Source organism: Saccopteryx bilineata, chromosome 3 (genome assembly GCF_036850765.1).
Source record: "Saccopteryx bilineata isolate mSacBil1 chromosome 3, mSacBil1_pri_phased_curated, whole genome shotgun sequence".
Lineage (NCBI taxonomy): Eukaryota > Metazoa > Chordata > Mammalia > Chiroptera > Emballonuridae > Saccopteryx > Saccopteryx bilineata.
In genome coordinates, this window is record NC_089492.1 from 312,007,875 (window position 1) to 312,027,345 (window position 19,471).

Genomic DNA, 19,471 nt, shown 5'->3' on the forward strand with positions numbered 1-19,471 from the left:
CCCTTCCGTCTCTTGCTTCTCTCTCTCTCTCTCCCCCTCCTGCAGCCATGGCTTGATTGGAGCAAGTTGGCCCTGGGCACTGAGGATGGCTCCATGGCCTGTGCCTCAGGCACTAAGAAGAGCTCTGTTGCTGAGCAATGGAGCAAGGGTCCCAGATGGGCAGACCATCACCCCCTAGTGGGCTTACCTGGTAGATCTTGGTTGGAGCGCATTCGGGAGTGTCTCTCTGCCTCACTGAATAAAAATAATAAATAAATAAATAAATAAATAAATAAATAAATAAATAAATAAATACAATTTTGAAAATAAATTTAAAAAAATACAAATAGCCAGCATTAATCAGCTGAGCAAGCAACTTCATGAAAGACTCCAAGCTAGAACCACCCAGCAAAGCTGCTCCTTAATTCCTGACCCAAAGAAACTGTATGAGATAAAAAATGTCAATAGTTCCTGGTCTGTGGTGGCACAGTGAATATGTATCAACCTGGAATGCTGAGATCGGCAGTTTGAAATCCCGGCTTGTTCAATCAAGGCACATACAAGAAGCCACCAATGAACAGCTAAAATGAAGCAATTATGAACTGATGCTTCTCACTCCTCTCACCTTGTAAAGATTTTAAAGTAAAATCTTTTTTAAAATGTCAATTGTTGTTTGCTGAAGTCATTTTTTTAATTTGCACAATAAATATCATTTAAGTCTATTTCCCTTGAATGCTCTGGGTGATGACAGCGTCTATTTTCCTCTTTCTTGTTCATTCATTCATTCATTCATTCATTCAACATTTCTTGAACACCTGACTTTGCCAGGCACTGAGCTAAGCACTGGAGATCAGGGCACCAAGGTGAAGCAAACAAAGTGCCCAGAGAACGAACTTCAAGAAAGTGCTCACTCTCAGGCTCATGCAAGGGCTGAATCAGTACCTAAGTGTGAGGGTCTTTTAAAATTTTCCACCCTGGGCATCTTGCTTATCTTATCCTGGCCCTAACCCTGTTGGGAACTGAGTAGTGCGCAGTGTAGAAATGATCACTGACCTTTGCTTGCCCTTGTGATTATTCAATAGCCTTGCATTGGTCCTTCTGCCAACATTACACTTTAAATTTACATTGTTCTAGGATATACTTTGTTTTTATTAGGACAAATCTCCCCTCCGTATCAATAGTAATACCTTTTTGTCTATGTGCCATCATATTCTAGGTAATGTGGATAAAGTTAATAGACAGCGTCCCTACTCTCAATAGCTTACCATCTAGTTCCGGCCAGATGGCTCAGTTGGTTAAAGCATTGCGGGAAGTGCAGAAGTTGCCTGTTTGATCCCTAGTCAGACAAATACTGGAGCAGATTGATGTTCCTGTCTCTCTCTCTCTCCCCTCCCCTAAAATCAATAAAGTAAACATTAAAAAAAAGTTTACCCTCTAATGGGAGATCTTCTAGACAACATACACCAAATAAAATCATTAAAAGTTGTAATGAAGGCTATAAAAAACCAAACTAATTGTTTACCTATAGAATTTTGGAGGTTGGAGAGAACTTTGTATGTAGGGTCCTCTTTAGAGTCTAAACAGATCTGTGGAGGTAGTTTAAAGAAGGAAAAGAAGTTAGCCTTAGAATGAAGGGGAAAGGCCTTCCAGAAAATGGCAAGCCAAAGGAAAGGCAGGAGTTGCTAAAGCCCTTGCCCTATTTGAGTAGTTTAAAGAAGATAGTGTACCTCTGGATTGGAAGTAAGACAATCCCTATTACCTAATGTATGTTAATGATGAACATTCATGATGTTAACTAATTGTTATTGAGCACTTACTAAGTGTCATGCGATGTGCTAAGTACTTTGGAAACTTATCAAAGCTTTAAAACAATCCTATGGAGGTGACCCCTGGATCTCTCCTATTTTACAATCAAAGTTAAGAGGTGAAGTTACCGGCCCAAAGTCACACCGCTAGGAAATGCAACAGCAGGATTTGCACAGAGTTCTAGCTCCCAGATTTATGGGTTTTTTTAAAGTATTTTTTAAAAATTTATTGATTTGAGAGAGAGAGAGAAAGAGAGAGAGAGAGAGAGGCATCAACTTGTTCCACTTACTTGTGCATTCATTGGTTGCTTCTGTATGTACCCTGACCAGGGATCAAACGTGCGATCTCCACGCATCAAGACGACGCTTCATCCACTGAACCCCTGGCCATCCACTGAGCCACTGGGCCAGGGCAACGCTCACCGTATTTTATACAAAGCACTGAGTGAGCCCGAAAAGACAGTTTAATGTCTATCTCCCTCAACGAGGATTCTTATTGAAAACTACCATTCCCAGCATGCACTTTCCTCTTGGAGACGGGGATGGGCAACTAGAACTACATTTCCCAAAACGCAACTCTCACCTTGCCGGCTGTCAAGCATTTCGGAAATTGTAGTACTTCGAGGAGACACGCGCTCACAACTCCCAGCACGCATTTGAAGACTGAACTATGCAGTGGGAAACGGATAGGTGCGCAACCTGCTGGGAAGAAGAACCGTCTTTTTTCCCTGGCTTGTCACCCAGACGCGCAAAATAATTCTCGGGACTACAATTCCCAGCGAGCTGTGCGCGAGGGGGCCAGCGGTTTCTCCTGCCGGAAGTCCGCTCTAGCCTTGGATCCCCCAACTGCTTCCAGAGCCGTAGCCGCCCAGTAGCCGTGGGACCCGGGCAGCTGGGGTCCGGACGGGGTCGCTATGGTAACGGGGGCGCTCTCACGTTGGGGCGGGAGGAGGGTGGGTCCACGTGCAGATACCGGAGGCTCGGTCGGGTACTGACAAGTCCTCCTCCCCCCCGCCCTAGCCGAGGTGTGATGGTCTGGGCCGGACGCGGGCACTCGGGATTGGGGCCGATCAAAGGCCGGGAAGCGGGGAGCTGAGGGATGATTTAGGGCGCGGGGGTGCATCGGGAGTCTGGAGGCTAGGGGCGTTGGAGATCAGGTGCCAAGGGGAAGGTGCTGTGCGAGTGAGATACATTGGAGATGATTGGGGGTTTTGAAACGAGGCAATTGGTGAGGCAGGTCTAGGAGGTAGGAAGAAGGAATTGGAGGTGGAGATGGAACATCCCAAGAGGAGGGCTCTCTCGGAGTGTGACAGGAGTGAGGGAGAAGAATGAGACACTGGGATAGAAGGGAAAGGGTCTCTAGAGGCTGGAAGCTGGCATTGCTGGCGGGAGAGAGGTGTTGAAATCGGAAGGAGACTGCTGATGGGAGACTGGGAAGTGGAGACGGGAAGTAGACCACTGTAGGAAACGGGCCTTTAGAGTTGGAGAAAATGGGTTGCAACGGGGAAGAGGCTTGGAGGTAGGGAATGGGTGCTAGAAATGAATGGTGTGCAGTGTAACAGGTCTTTCCAAGGTGGGAGGTGAGTTGGAGCGGGGGCGGAGAGCTCGTAATAGGTAAGGACTTAAGAGAAGGGTCTTTTGGAACAAAAACTGGGCTTTGGATTTGCCACCCAGTCCCCGGGATAGGGCTTTGGATCATAAGAAAGGATCCTTTGGCCAAGGAGCTGGGAAAAGGGATGAATGGGGGTGGGTGTCAGAACAGCTCTCCCTGAACCCTGTAGGTTCGCTTCTAGCTCTCCTTCCTGAGTACCCCATATATCTCTGCTCTATGTGTCAAGCCACAGCCTGCCTGGTGTGGGTCCACCCTACCCCCACCCATGCCCTCTTCCTTCCTGCCTACGACCCCTGCCCTGCTAGGAAGTCGGTTTCCCTGGCTCAGCAGAAGGAGTTCTTGGAAGGAGGGTGTAATATCCTGTTTTCAGCCAGCTTGATTGGTTGGGGGAGGGGAGTAGAATATGTGGAGAGTGAGGCTTAGGAAAGAGAGTAGACTCTCTTGAAAGGGGTAGAGGCTCTCAAAGGCAGGGTGAGGGGGTTCAGGGCGAAGTCACCGGACTCCCAGCTCTGCTTGCGGCTGAGGCTTCTTTCTCTAAGCGTCACTTTTCTTCATCTATAAAACTTGCGGGCCTCAAATAGAACTGGGCCCAAAGGCAGGCTTCCTAGCTGGGTGAACTTGGGCCATGGTTTTCTCAGTCAAATGATGATGAATTATAATACTACTAAGAACTAATACTTATATATCATTTAGTATGTGCCAGTAACTGCTATATCCCTTATGTTTATTAATCTGTGCAACAGTCTTATGAGGGACTCTTTATTATGTCCATTATACAGAAAGGGAAACTAAGGCCCAGAGAGGTTAAGTGACTTGCCCGTGGACACACCATGAGCAGTACCAGGATTCATTCATCTCTAAAGATTGTATTCTTAGCCACTTGGCTAGATGCCTCTCAATTATAATGATAGCTGAATTTATTGAGTGCTCAATATGTAATAGACACTCTGCTAAGCTTTCTTGGCATGTTAAGTTTTTTTTTTTTTATTTATTGATTGATTTTAGAGAGGAAAGAAGGGAGAGAGACAGACAGACAGACAGAAACATCAATCTGTTTCTGTATGTGTCCTGACCAGGGATCGAACTGGCAACCTCTGTGCATCAGGACAATGCTCTAACCAACTGGGCTATTCGGCCAGGGCTGTAGTTTTCTTAAAAATATTTTTTTACTTATTGATTTTAGAGAGAGAGGAAGGGAGAGAGACAGACAGACAGAAACATCGATCTGTTTCTGTATGTGCTGTGACCGGCAACCTTTGCATATCGGGAGGATGCTCTAACCCAGGGGTCCCCAAACTACGTCCCCGCGGGCCACATGTGGCCCCCTGAGGCCATTTATCTGGCTCCCGCCGCACTTTTGGAAGGGGCACCTCTTTCATTGGTGGTCAGTGAGAGGAGCATAGTTCCCATTGGAATACTGGTCAGTTGGTTGATTTAAATTTACTTGTTCTTTATTTTAAATATTGTATTTGTTCCCATTTTGGTTTTTTTTACTTTAAAATAAGATCTGTGCAGTGTGTATAGGGATTTGTTCATAGTTTTTTTTTATAGTCTGGCCCTCCAATGGTCTGAGGGACAGTGAACTGGCCCCCTGTGTAAAAAGTTTGGGGACCCCTGCTCTAACCCATTGGTCCCCGGGCCGCAGACCGGTATAGGTTCGTGGGCCATTTGGTACCAGTCCGTAGAGAAAGAATAAATAACTTACATTATTCCCATTTTATTTATATTTAAGCCTGAACGATGTTTTATTTTTAAAAAATGACCAGATTCCCTCTGTTAAATCCATCTAAGACTCACTCTTGACACTTGTCTCGGTCACGTGATACATTTATCCATTCCACCCTAAAGGCTGGTCCGTGAAAATATTTTCTGACATTAAATCAGTCCGTGGCCCAAAAAAGGTTGGGGACCACTGCTCTAACTAACCAAGTTATCCGGCCAGGTAACTCATTTAGTTTTTGTACTAGCCATATGACAGTTGACCTAGCATTTCAGAATCATAAAAACAAAAATTTTTTAAGTAGGAAAACTGTTTAATCCCACATTATTAAATATACACACATGCACACAGGCACACACAATTATATAGAGCCCAAAGTTTGGAGGGCTAAACACCAAAATGTTAACCTTATATTATTTCTGTAGTGGACGGGAAAGGGGAACAGATGACATTCTTTTTCTTCTCTGTTCTTTCATACTATCATTTTTTTTACAAGCATGCATTATTGTATAATGAATTCAACCAATAAAGTGACTGCCATCTTGGAAAACGAAATCATTAATGTAATACTTTGCACTATTAAGTGAGAAAGAAAAAACTACATATGATCATCTTAATAGATGATCGTCTTACAACTCAGGTGTTTGAATGTGTCAGGCTCCTAGGCCTAGGATGCAACACACAATTTACTAAGTAGTCAAAACCTGTGCTCACAGCTTTTTGAAAATGATATGAAGATATTAATTTCTTATTTATTTATTTATTTATTTTGTATTTTTATGAAGCTGGAAGTGGGGAGAGACAGTCAGACAGACTCCCGCATGCGCCCGACCGGGATCCACCCGGCACGCCCACCAGGGGCGATGCTCTGCCCACCAGGGGGCGATGCTCTGCCCCTCCGGGCGTCGCTCTGCCGCGACCAGAGCCAATCTAGCGCCTGGGGCAGAGGCCAAGGAGCCATCCCCAGCGCCCGGGCCATCTTTGCTCCAATGGAGCCTTGGCTGCGGGAGGGGAAGAGAGAGACAGAGAGGAAGGAGGGGGTGGGGGTGGAGAAGCAAATGGGCGCTTCTCCTATGTGCCCTGGCCGGGAATTGAACCCGGGTCCCCCGCACGCCAGGCCGACACTCTACCGCTGAGCCAACCGGCCAGGGCGATATTTCTAAAATGACAAATCTAGAATCTAGACTTCAGTCCAGTGTTCTGTCTGCCCCTCATTTAGAAACCTGTCCTGAGTAAGCATTCTGAAAGTTTCAGATGCAGTTTGATATCTCTGTTGTTACCCTTTTTTGAATAGTGCCATTAAAGTTAATGAAAATAGCCGTGGCCAGATAGCTCGGTTGGTTGGAGCGTCGTCCTGAAGCTCAGAGGTTGGTGGTTTGATCCCTGGTCAGGGCACATGCAGGAACAGATCAATGTTCCTGTCTCTCTATCTCTCTCTCCCTGCTTCTCTCTTAAAAAATAAGTAAATAATAAAGTTAGTGAAAGAAGAAGCCTGTGCTGGGGGAAAGTGAGTTGTTCATCAGTTCTGACATGATCCTTCTCCATCCTCTACATGGGAATCTGGGAATTGTTTTAGTTATTGAACATTTTGGCACTGAGCAGGAAACAAAACTTGGAGGCATGCCGATCATTGTGACCAATCTTCCCTGAATGTCCATCCTCAAAACCGAAGCTCTTAGCAACGAATTTAAAAGTGCTCCCACAACCTGACTCTGCCAGTGTCGCATGGCTGGTGCAGAGCTATGGCTGACATGGAGTTCTGTGACTCCAGTTCTTGGGATAGAATTAAATCACACTCTCAGGGGTCTAGACCTGTCTATTTTTTTAACGTCTGCCAGGTGAGTCTGGCGTGGAACCAGGACTGAGAACCACCACCTTAACAGGGTTAAGTGATCCCACAATAAAAACAAATTTTCTAGCCACCACTGAGGATATTCGTAGCTGACCCAGAGTGCATCAGCTGAGCCAGGTGCTGTTCTGGGTACTTTTCATATATTGTTTATTCCTCTTGACACCCTTATGGTGGCCCTGTTCTCAGGGTGGATAAGCTGAGGCATCAAGCAGTTAAGCCACTTAAGAAGTGGCAGATGCTTTGGAAAATGGCTTAGCAGTTCCTGAAAAAGTTAAATACAGAGTTACCATGTGACCCAGCAATTCCACTCCCAGGTATCTACTCAAAGTAAATGAAAACAGGTCCATAGAAAAACTTGTGAGTGAATGTTCATAGCAGCATTATTAATCACGAAAACAATGTAAACAACCCCACATGTTCATCCACTGCTGAATGGATAAACAAAATGAGGTCTGTCCATAGAGTGGAATGTTATTCAGCCATAAAAAGAAATGAAATGCTAATCTATGCTACAACATGGATGAACTTTGAAAATATCATGCAGAGGGAAAGAAGCCAGATACAAGTCACACATTGTGTGATTCCACTTATATGAAATGTCCAAAACAGGCAAATGAATGGAGACACAAAGATTAATGGTTGCTAGGGGTTGGGGGAGGGAGTATGACTGCCAATGGGTGGGGGACATCTTTTGGCCTGTTGAAAATGTTCTGTAATTAGATAGTGATGATTTCTGCACAATTATATGAATATACTAAAAGTTGTTGAACTTGGCCCTGGCCGGTTGGCTCAGCGGTAGAGCGTCGGCCTGGCGTGCGGGGGACCCGGGTTAGATTCCTGGCCAGGGCACATAGGAGAAGTGCCCATTTGCTTCTCCACCCACCCCCTTCTTCCTCTCTGTCTCTTCCCCTCCCGCAGCCAAGGCTCCATTGGAGCAAAGATGGCCCGGGCGCTGGGGATGGCTCCTTGGCCTCTGCCCCAGGCGCTAGAGTGGCTCTGGTCGCGACAGAGCGACGCCCCGGAGGGGCAGAGCATCGCCCCCTGGTGGGCAGAGCCTCACCCCTGGTGGGCGTGCTGGGTGGATCCCGGTCGGGCGCATGTGGGAGTCTGTCTGACTGTCTCTCCCTGTTTCCAGCTTCAGAAAAAAAAAAAAAGTTGTTGAACTGTATATATTTGGGGTGAACTATATATTTCAGTTTTTAAAAATTAGTAAGTAAGGGCCTAGCTGGTTGGCTCAGTGGTAAAGCATCAGCCTGGTGCGTGAATGTCCCGGGTTTGATTCCAGGTCAGAGCACACAGGAGAAGCGACCATCTGCTTTTCCACTGCCCCTCCTCCCCCTTCTCTTTCTCTCCCTCTCTCTTCCTTTTGCAGCCATAGCTCTGTTGGTTCCAGCGAGTTGGCCCCTGGGCTGAGGATGGCTCAGTGGAGCCTCAGCCTCAGGTGCTAAAAATAGTTGCTGAGCAACAGGCCCAGATGGGCAGAGCAATGCCCTGTACTGGGCTTGCTGGTGGAGCCCTGTGGGGGTGCATGTAGGAGTCTGTCTCTGTCTCCCTTGCTCTCACTTAAAAAAAAGAAAATTTGTAAGTATAAAGAAAAAAAGAAGTTGGCATTTCCAGGATTCCGGCCAGTCTGAAATTCAAACATTTATTGAGTACCTGCTATGTGCCAGCCACTGAACTATATACTATACAACTGTATATGTGAACTATTTTTAGAAACTTATCTAACCTGGCTGATAGGATGGATCTTCTAAAGAAACTTGTTTTGCTGATGGGGATATGGATGCTTGGGGAGGTGGGTCTTTTGTCCAAGGTCGGGCAGACAAGAGGTGCTGGAACCTTGGGCTCAGGGCCCTGGGGCTGAGTTCAGAGTTGGCCGCTCTGTGGAAGAGGAACCACCTACAGGGGTGTTGGAGGGACCTGGGACGGCAGCATGTGGCCAGGGCCACCTGGCTGGGCCTTGGGAAGGCAGGCAGCAGGGAGGTGTGGCCCCTGCCTCCCTAGTGGGGACAAGTGGGGCTGTTGGGTGTCTGCAGCGTGGGCCCTCCCTCCCAGCCTCTCTCACTTCCTCCTCCTTCTGCCCCCAGATCCGCTTCATCCTCATCCAGAACAGGGCGGGCAAGACGCGCCTGGCCAAGTGGTACATGCAGTTTGATGATGATGAGAAACAGAAGTTGATCGAGGAGGTGCACGCCGTGGTCACTGTCCGAGATGCCAAACACACCAACTTTGTGGAGGTGATGGACCCCACCCGCACGCCTCCCACGCTGCCTAGCTTCCTTTCAGGCCCTCCTTCCTTCCCACAGTCATTCGTTAACACCACACGCTTTTAGCTTGCTGCCTTCCTCTTTTGGGTTCTGTGCACTGTGAAAAATTTCAAATATATAGATTAGTACAATGAGGGAGAAATTGATTGGAGATTCTTGCGCCCACTACCCAGTATATTCATATTTTACCTTTTTGCTCCACCTTAATTTTTCGGGCTATAGAATTTTTTTGGTGCTTTTAAAAAACTTACTATAAAATGTTCAAACAAAGGGGGAGGAGGGGAGGTACAAAAGGGTAAAGGGGGACAAATGGTGGTGGAAGGACACAACCTGGGGCACTGAACACGGTGCCGTGGACAGATGACATATTATAGAATGGCACACCTGAAACCTATGTGATTTTATTAACCAGTGTCATCCCAGTAAATTCAGTTTTAAAAAAAAGGTTCACCTGACCAGGCGGTGGCGCAGTGGATAGAGCGTTGGACTGGGATGCGGAGGACCCAGGTTCGAGACCCCGAGGTCGCCAGCTTGAGTATGGGCTCATCTGGTTTGAGTGTGGGCTCACCAGCTTGGGCCCAAGGTCGCTGGCTCGAGCAAGGGGTTACTCGGTCTGCTGAAGCCTGTGGTCAAGGCACATATGAGAAAGCAATCAATGAACAACTAAGGTGTCAAAGTGCACAACGAAAAACTAATGACTGATGCTTCTCATCTCTCTGTTCCTGTCTGTCTGTCCCTGTCTATCCCTCTCTCTGACTCTCTCTCTGTCCCTGTAAAAAATAAATAAATAAAATAAAACAAAAATAAAAAAAGATTCAAGACACAGAAGTAGAGAGAATAGTAATATAACAAACCAGCCCTTGCAGTAGCATTTGAAATTAAGTTACAGTCATCATGATATTTCTGATGTGTCTTGGAAAATAAAGGGCTTTTATTACTTGCGACAGCATCGTTATCAGACCTGATGAAATTCATCACACCTCCTTACTATTACTCTACTACCCAATGAATATGTAATTTCCTTCCAACTGTCCATGATGATTTTTCAGTCAGTCAGGGGTCTTGCATTGCTTGGGTTGCTGTGTCTCTTTGATCTCTTCTTTTTTTTTTTTCTTTTTCTTTTTTTTGTGAGAAAGAGACACAAAAAGAGACAGGGAGGGAGAGAGATGAAAGCATCAACTCATAGTTGCAGATCCTTAGTTGTTCATTGATTGCTTTTCATATGTGCCTTGATGGGGGGGTGGGCTCAAGCTGAGCCAGTGACCCCTTGTTCAGCGACCTTTGGGCTCAAGCCGGTGATCTCGGAGTTTCAAACCTGGGACCTCAGTGTCCCAGGTCAAGGCTCTGTCCACTGCACCACCACTGGTCAGGCACCATTGGTCTCTCTTCATCAAGAAGTCTCCACCTTTAATTTCCATGGTGTTAGCCTGTTCAGGAGACCAGGCTGGTTGTCCTGTAGAGTTCAGCAAATATTTATTGAGATCCTGCCGTGTGCCAAGTGCTGTTCTAGGTGCTGGGGATACTGCAGCGAGCATAGCAGACATGACGGAGTCCCTGCCCTCAGAGAGCTGATGGCAAGGATAGCATATCAGTGCTGATGGGTGCCCCAGGGCAGAAAGCAGTGCTGTGTGGAAGTGCTAGGTGTGTGCACTGGGGAATCTGGCTGTAAATGCTTGACCAGAAAATCCTCACTGAAGAGGTGGCATTTGAGCCAAGACCTGAAGGAGTTGTGGAATGAAAAGACTTGATATCTGAGAGAGCAACATTCCAACCCCAGGGAACTGACACGTGCAAAGGCCCTAGGCAGGAACCTGCAATAGCCAGAAGGCCAGCCCGTCAGGATGGAGTAAGAGGGAGGAGGAGATGAGGACAAAGAGATAACACGGGCAGATGGCACTGGGCCTCCTTGGCTGTGGTGACTGATCTTCCTCTGAATGAGAGGCAGCATGGGAGGTTTTGAGCAAAAGAGGGACATGGGCTGACTTAGGGGCCAAGAGCAGAAACAGGGAGACTGCAGGAGGCGACAGGCACGGTCCAGGTGGCAGATGCTGACTGGAGCTGTGGAAGCAGCCGGGGCTGGGCAGATACTTGGAGGTGGAGCCAGCAGGAAGACCGGGGATTAGTTATGGAGTGTGAGAGAGAGCGGGGCCACCTGTAGGATGGCACTGTCATTTTTTTAGACAGGACAGGCTTCGGAAAGAGCAGGTTGAAGTGAATCAGGAGTGAGGTGTCTGTCTCATTTCAGCAGAGCCATCCAGGAGGGAGCGACAAGTCGGAGTTCAGGGAGAGGGCTGGGCAGGATAGGCTGTCGCGGAAGGTTCTGCACACAGAGGGTAATCACAGCAGTGGGACTCACCAGGGCAGTGAGAACAGACAGGAGAGCAAAGAAGGGGGGAGGTGGGAGAGGACAAGGAAAGCCAGGACAGCTGGGTGTCCCAGCAGCTGTGGGGAAAGCGTGTCCAGAGGAAGACAGGGACTGGCCCCTGGAGGCAGCAAGGGGAGGTCACTGCTGGCCTTGCCAAGAGCAGCCTGGGGTAGGAGCTGAGCATGTCCAGGAGAGGATGAGGGGAAAGGAGAAGGGGTGTCCAGGGTACCCATTCTTGGGCGTCCTGATGCCAGTGGGATCCTGGGTCCCACCGCACGTGCTGAGAATGAACATCTGAGAGACAGGAGGCACACTCCGGGAGGCCCAAATAAGCAGGAACAGCCATTGAGGCTGGCTGGTCAGCATGTCACAAGGGGCCTGACCCTCAGATCTCAGGCTCCTCCCAATGGAGACCCACTCATTCATTTGTTCATTCCTGCTTTTAGTTCCCAACCATTCCTTATATGCCTTCTCTGTGGCCAGCACTGTGCTCAGCTCACAGTGGGGACTGAGATAGCTCAGGGAAGAACACAGACCTGTACCCAGGTAGTGACAGCCCAGAGTGGTCAGGGCTGGGATGGAGGAGCCTGGCAGGAGGAAGGCATCTGACCCAGCCTGGGGTCAAAGAGGGCTTCCTGGAGGTAGGGATGCAGTGGGGAATGGGAGAGAATGGTTCCTCCCCAAACAAACGGGAGTATCAGGAGGGGGAGACGGAGGTCCCCGCAGGCTTCCTGGAGGAGGATACTTGTGGGGGGGAACAAAGGGATGAGTAGCCAGCCAGAGACCCAGCCATCCAAACTTTCTTCTTGTTTATTCTTTTTTATTTATTTATTTCTTTTATTTATTCATTTTTAGAGAGGAAAGAGAGAGAGGGAGAGAGAGATACAGAGAGGGAGAGAGAGGAGAGAGAAACAGAGAGAGAGAGAAGGGAGGAAGAGCTGGAAGCATCAACTCCCCTATGTCAAGCCCAGGGTTTCGAACCGGCAACCTCAGCATTTCCAGGTCAACGCTTTATCCACTGCACCACCACAGGTCAAGCCTATTCTTTTTTTTTTTTTTTTTTTTTTACAGAGACAGAGAGTCAGAGAGAAGGATAGACAGGGACAGACAGACAGGAACAGAGAGAGATGAGAAGCATCAATTATCAATTTTTCATTGTGACATCTTAGTTGTTCATTGATTGCTTTCTCATATGTGCCTTCACTGTGGGCCTTCAGCAGACCGAGTAACCCCTTGCTCGAGCCAGTGATCTTGGGTCCAAGCTGGTGAGCTTTGCTCAAACCAGATGAGCCCGTGCTCAAGCTGGTGACCTTGGGGTCTCGAACCTGGGTCCTCCGCATCCCAGTCCGACGCTCTATCCACTGCACCACTGCCTGTCAGGCTTGTTTATTCTCAATGTACATTCCTCTTTACCTGTGTTAGTTCCCTATTCTTGCCATACCACAAACTTAATGGCGTCAAGTGATGCAAATTTGTCTGACAGTTCTTAAGGTTAAGTGCCGAAATGGGTCAGCAGGGCCATGCCCAAGGAGGCTCAGGGAAGATGCTTTTCCGTGCCTTGTCCGGCTTCTAGAGGTGCCTGCATTCCTCGGCTTGCGCTTCGTTCTCTTCCTTCCAAGCCAGCAGTGTGGCATCTTGAAATCTCTCTTTGACTCACTCTCCTGCCTTCCTTTCGCTTGTAGGACCCTTGTGATTACACTGGGCCCATTCAGACAGTCAGGGTCATCTCTACAAGTCAAGATCCTCAACTTCATCCCATCTGCAAAGCTCCTTTTTTCCATGTGAAGTCACATGGTCACAGATTCAAGGGATTAGGATGTAGACATCCCTCAGGGTGGGGGGATGGGGACATTATTTTGTCTACTGACGTGCCTGTTCAGTGTCCGGGGTGGTACTGGGTAGTGCAGGGGATGCAGTGATGACAGCCCCAACCTTCCCTTTTGGGGCTCACTACCCACTGGGAGATAGGCCTGTCCCTAGACAGCGACACCTGGAGTGGTCAGGGCTGGGACAGGGCCCCAATGGCTGAAGGAGTTCAGAGAGTAGACCCTAGGAGGGAGTGCAGAGGGTGTTAGTAGGAATGGAGGATCTCAATAAAAGGACAGTGCTGCTCAGTGTCGTAGTCTTCTGAAGCCACGCCAGGTAATGTCTGCAGATGAAGTGTTCCCACCTGGGAACCCACTCCCCAGAGGAGCGGTCCTCAACCGTTTGATCGCATGCGTATCAGTTAAAAAAAAGTGGAGTATGCGCTCTGTTACAGCTTTATTAATTATGGATTATGTGCAGGCATCACTGTAATGATGTTAGAAATGAACGGGAGGATGAGCTGGGGAAAAGGAATAACGATTAAGGACTAATGTTGGCCTTCGCAGTTGCTGCCAGGTGGCGCCACACCCTCAGACCTGGAGCAGGCGTTCCCGTGTTGGCCGGCGGCTCGGTGCTTTGCAATCCCATGTGCATGTCTGTGTCTGTACTTGCCCGTCTCTCTGTCTTACATTCACATCAAATTAGTCTGCGCTGGCCCATGCATATTTACACCTGTGTTATGTGTCTGTTACTGTAGTAATATTTATGTTTATTCTTTTTTGTTTTGTTTTGTTTTTTTCCTTTAAAAAAAATGAACTGCTTCATGAATTTGCGGGTCATCATGGCACAGGGACCGTATTAATATTCTCTGTATTGTTCCGATTTCAGTATACAGTATATACTGATGAAGTGAGCACAGTATTTACATTTATATTTTAGTTCAGTAAAGGGCAAGGCGGGGCCCTGGCTGGATAGCTCAGTTGGTTAGAGCAGTGGTCCCCAACCTTTTTTGGGCCATGGACCAGTTTAATGTCAGAAAATATTTTCACGGACCGGCCTTTAGGGTGGGATGGATAAATGCACAAAATAAAATTATGCAACCGGCATAAAAACTGTGGTATTTTTAAATATAATTGTCGAACTTACGAGACAAGTGTCAAGAATGAGTCTTAGACGGATGTAACAGAGGGAATCTGGTTATTTATTTATTTATTTTTTAAAGTGTTTGCCTTTTAAAGATTTTATTTATTCATTATAGAGAGGGGGGATAGAGAGAAGGGGGGAGGAGCAGAAAGCATCAACTCCCATATGTGCCCTGACCAGGCAAGCCCAGGGCCTTGAACCGGCAACCTCAGCGCTTCCAGGTCAAAGCTCTATCCACTGCGCCACCACAGGTCAGGTGAATCTGGTTATTTTTTAAAAAATAAAACATTGTTCAGATTTAAATATAAATAAAATAGAAATAATGTAAGTTATTTTTTCTTTCTCTGCGGACCGGTACCAAATGGCCCACGGACCAGTACTGGTCCACGGCCCAGGGGTTGGGGACCACTGGGTTATAGCATCAACCCAATATGCCAAGGTTGTGGGTTCGATCCCCTGTCAGGGCACATAGAGGAATCAGCCAAATAAATGCATAAATAAGTAGACAACAAATTGATGTTTCTTTCTCTCTTTCTCCAAATAAATAAATACATTTTTTAAAAAGGGGGACAAGGCGGGGATTGTCTTGGTTACAAGTGACGGCTCTGCTGTCCAGCACAGAGCCAGCCCCACAGTCAGAATTCAGGCCGTGTTTGTGGAATGAATGAATGGGTTCCAGGCTAAGAAATTGGACTTTACCCAGAGGAAATAGGGAGCCACGGAAAGATGGGATGGATGGATGCTGTGTAACATGCCAGGTTTCCTCTTGACTCTGGGCTTTTGTATAGGCTGTTCTCTCTGCCTTGAATACTCCTGCCCATTCCTGCTTATCCTCCTGATCTTAGGTCAAGTGCCCCTTCCTCCAGGAAGCCCTCTGGACCCCCAAGCTGAGTTAGCTATCCACTCTAGGCTCCTGCAACTCAGCCCTACCCTTTCTGGAGGTGTCTAAGGATCTCTCACCACTGGACTGTGAGCTCCAGGAAGGGAGGGCCAGCCCATTTCGGTCCTCACTGTGCCTCCTGCACAGGGCAACGCAGAGCAGGGCCTCAGGGACCATGACAAGGATGAAGAATTAAATGGTTTGGCCTCAGCCGTGGTCAGGTAGCTCAATTGGTTAGAGCATAATCCCTGTATACTAAGATTGTAGGTTTGATCCCTCATGTAAGAATCAACCAATCAGCTTGACCTGTGGTGGCACAGTGGATAGTGTCGACCTGGAAATGCTGAGGTCGCCGGTTCGAAACCCTGGGCTTGCCTGGTCAAGGCACATATGGGAGTTGATGCTCCCAGCTCCTCCTCACCTTCTCTCTCTCTCCCTCTCTGTCTCTCTCTCTCCCTTTCTCTCTCCTCTCTAAAATGAATTTTAAAAAAAATTAAAAAAAAAAAAACCAGAATCAACCAATCAGCCTGACCTGTGGTGGCGCAGTGAATAAAGCGTCGACCTAGAATGCTTAGGTCGCCGGTTCAAAACCCTGGGATTACCTGGTCAAGGCACATATGAGAGTTGATGCTTCCTGCTCCTCCCCTCTTCTCTCTCTCTCTCTCTTTCTCCCTCTCCTCCTTCTCTCCTCTCTAAAAATGAATAAAGTCTTAAAAAAAAAAAGAATCAACCAATCAATGCATAAATAACTAGAACAACAAATCGATGTCTCTTTCTCTCCTTCCTTTCCTCTCTCTGAAATCAATAAATAAACATTTACAATAAATAAATAAATGAAAATTTTGGCTCCACCCTGCCCAGTGCATTGGGCCTTGGGCACTTCCTGTCACTGACAGCCTCTTTGCCCTGCAGTTCCGGAACTTTAAGATCATTTACCGACGCTATGCTGGTCTCTACTTCTGCATCTGCGTGGACGTCAATGACAACAACCTGGCCTACCTGGAGGCCATCCACAACTTCGTGGAGGTGTGTGTGGACAGGTGGGCGGACTGAGCCCTGGGTGGCCTCCAGTACTGGGAGCCTCTCTAGTCTCCAGGGTACATGCAGACCCCTCCTGACCTCCCGTCCACAGCGGGCCAACTCTGTCTTTCTCTACCCACCTCACTGTTTTTCTTCTCTTTGTTTCTGCTCCAGCCCACGACTGTCCTGATGCTACCATCTACATTCACCTCAGCCCTTCTCTGCCTACGCATTTCTCTTTTCATCTCTCTCTCCATCTTTTTTTGCCATCTTTTTCTGTCATCTGATCTTTGTTCTTGTTCTCTCTGTCTCCCACTGTCTCTGTCTCCGCCCTCTCCTTTCTCTTTTCTCTGTTTTTTTAGCCACCTCTGTCTGATGACCTCTGTTTCTGTCTCTCTCCCTGCCCGCCTCTCACTCTCTCTCTCTTCCTCACCCAGGTCTTAAATGAATATTTCCACAATGTCTGTGAACTGGACCTGGTGTTCAACTTCTACAAGGTGGGCTCCGGGTGCAGATGAGGCAGCGGGAGCCACAGGCGGGGGGGGGGGGGGCATCACCCCTGTGCCCGCTCTGTGCCTCTGCTGCTGCCCATTTCCTGGCTCTTGGACCTCGGAACCCCCAGCTCCCAGGTTCGGACCAGCTTCCCGGATCCCTCCCCTCACACCAGGTCTCCGCTTTACCTCCCCTTACTCAGGTCTATACAGTTGTGGACGAGATGTTCCTGGCCGGCGAGATCCGTGAGACCAGCCAGACGAAGGTGCTGAAACAGCTGTTGATGCTGCAGTCCCTGGAGTGAGGGCGGCAGCCCCTCGCCCCAGCCTCCCTGGCCTCCCCGGCCTTGCCTGCTCGCTTCCCCGTCCCAGGCCTGGAGCCCAACCAGCAGCCCCCTCCCCTTAGCTGCCCAGGAGGAAGGCACCCAGCTGGGTCTGGGCCACAAGGGAAGAGGCTGCACCCCACTGCCTCTGGGCCCCAGCTGCGGGGGGAGGCCACCTTGCGTGTTTTGAGTAACCGTGCTGTTGTCGTATGATGCCGTGAGTGTGTGTGTTTGGAGCCCCCAATAAACCTGTGGTCCCCACCTGGCCTCGTGTCTGCCTTCCTTGGGAGCCGTGGGCACTCAGGACTCTCTGACATCAGTTCGTCAGTCAGTCAACAAACACTCCTCGTGCTGATTGAGGCACCTTCACACCTGCTCCTGCTCACAGAGGGCCCCCAAGACTGGAAGGGGTGACAGAGTTAGACATCGAGCACATGCTACTAAAATAGTAATATTCATGGCTAACACTTAATAGCACTGAGTATCTCCCAGGCATTTTTTTAAGCATTGACATTTCTTATCTTAATTCTTACAAGTTCTTGGAACGATGTAGTCACTGATTCAAAACCCTGGCCTGACCAGATGGTGGCGCAGTGGATAGAGCATCAGCCTGGGATGCTGAAGACCCAGGTTTGAGACCCCGAGGTCACCAGTTTGAGCTTGGGCTCATCTGGTTTGAGGAAAAAGCTCACCAGCTTGGACCCAAGGTCGCTGACTCCAGCAAGGGGTTACTCGGTCTGCTGAAGGCCCGCAGTCAAGGCACATATGAGAAAGCAATCAATGAACAACTAAGGTGTTGCAATGCGCAACGAAAAACTAATGATTGATGCTTCTCATCTCTCCGTTCCTGTCTGTCTGTCCCTGTCTATCCCTCTTTCTGACTCTCTCTCTCTCTGTCTCTGTAAAAAAAAAAAAAAAAAAAAAAATTATCTCAGCCCTGGCTGCAAAGCTCAGTTGGTTAGAGCATCATCCCAATATGCCAAGGTTGTGGATTTGATCCCCAGTCAGTGCTTGTAGAAGAAGCAATCAATGAGTGCACGACTAACTGAAACAACTAAGTTTAATAAAGAGTTGATGCTTCTCTCTCTCTACCTTTCTCCCATCTCTCATTCTTCCTCTCTCTCTCTTTCAATCAATAGAAAAAGTAAAAATCACCTGACCAGGCAGGTGGTGGCATAGTGGATAGAGCATTGGCCTGGGATGCTGAGGACCCAGGTTCAAAACCCCGAGGTTGCTGGCTTGAGCGTGGGCTCATCTGGTTTGAGCGCAGGGTTGCTGGCTTGAGCGTGGTATCATAGATATGACCCCATGGTCACTGGCTTGAGCCCAAGGTCGCTGGCTTGAGCAAGGGGTCATTCACTCTGCTGTAGCCCCCCAGTCAAGGCACATATGAGAAAGTAATCAATAAACAACTAAGATGCTGCAAGGAAAAATTGATGCTTCTCATCTCTCTCCCTTCCTGTCTGTTCCTGTCTCTCTCTTGCAAAAAAAAAAAAAGAAAGAAAGAAAGAAAGAAAAATGAAAAAAAAAACCCAACAAAATAAAAAATTATTATTATTATTATTAATTTATTTAGTGAGAGGAGGGGAGGCAGAGACAGACTCCCATATGCGCCCAGACCGGGATCCACTGGTCATGCTCACTAGGGTGTGATGCTCTGCCCATCTAGGGCCCTTGCTCCGTTGCAACTGGAGCCATTTTTTTTAGTGCTTGAGGCAGAGGCCATGAAGCCATCCTCAGCGCCCAGGGTCAACTTGCTCTAATCGAGCCATGGCTGCAGGAGGGGAGGAGAAGAGAGAGGGTGAGTGAGAGAAAAGTAGGGGGGAGTGTAGAGAAGCACATGGATGCTTCTCCTGTGTGCCCTGACTGGAAATTGAACCTGGGACTTCCACACTATGGGCTGATGCTCTACCACTGAGCCAGCCAGCCAGGGCCTAAAACTTATTCTTTTTTTTTTTAAACTTTTTTTTTTTTTTTTTTTTTTTTTTTACAGAGGCAGAGATAGACAGGGACAGACAGACAGGAACGGAGAGAGATGAGAAGCATCAATCATCAGTTTCTCGTTGTGCGCGTTGCGACTTCTTAGTTGTTCATTGATTGCTTTCTCACATGTGCCTTGACCGTGGGCCTTCAGCAGACCAAGTAACCCCCTGCTGGAGCCAGCGACCTTGGGTCCAAGCTGGTGAGCTCTTTGCTCAAGCCAGATGA

At 48.1% G+C, this 19,471-nt stretch overlaps 1 protein-coding gene and 1 pseudogene across 1 annotated transcript; one reads left to right on the top strand and one right to left on the bottom strand.

Moving 5' to 3' along the window:
- Positions 1–2,549: 2,549 nt before the first annotated feature.
- On the top strand, positions 2,550–17,529 carry AP2S1 (adaptor related protein complex 2 subunit sigma 1). Its single transcript, XM_066265313.1, has 5 exons — positions 2,550–2,701; positions 9,056–9,205; positions 16,342–16,455; positions 16,887–16,946; positions 17,144–17,529. Exons 1-5 carry the CDS (start codon positions 2,699–2,701, stop codon positions 17,243–17,245), a joined length of 429 nt encoding a protein of 142 aa, XP_066121410.1. The 5' UTR covers positions 2,550–2,698; the 3' UTR covers positions 17,246–17,529.
- On the bottom strand, positions 14,212–14,309 carry LOC136332735 (U6 spliceosomal RNA; annotated as a pseudogene).
- Positions 17,530–19,471: the final 1,942 nt, after the last annotated feature.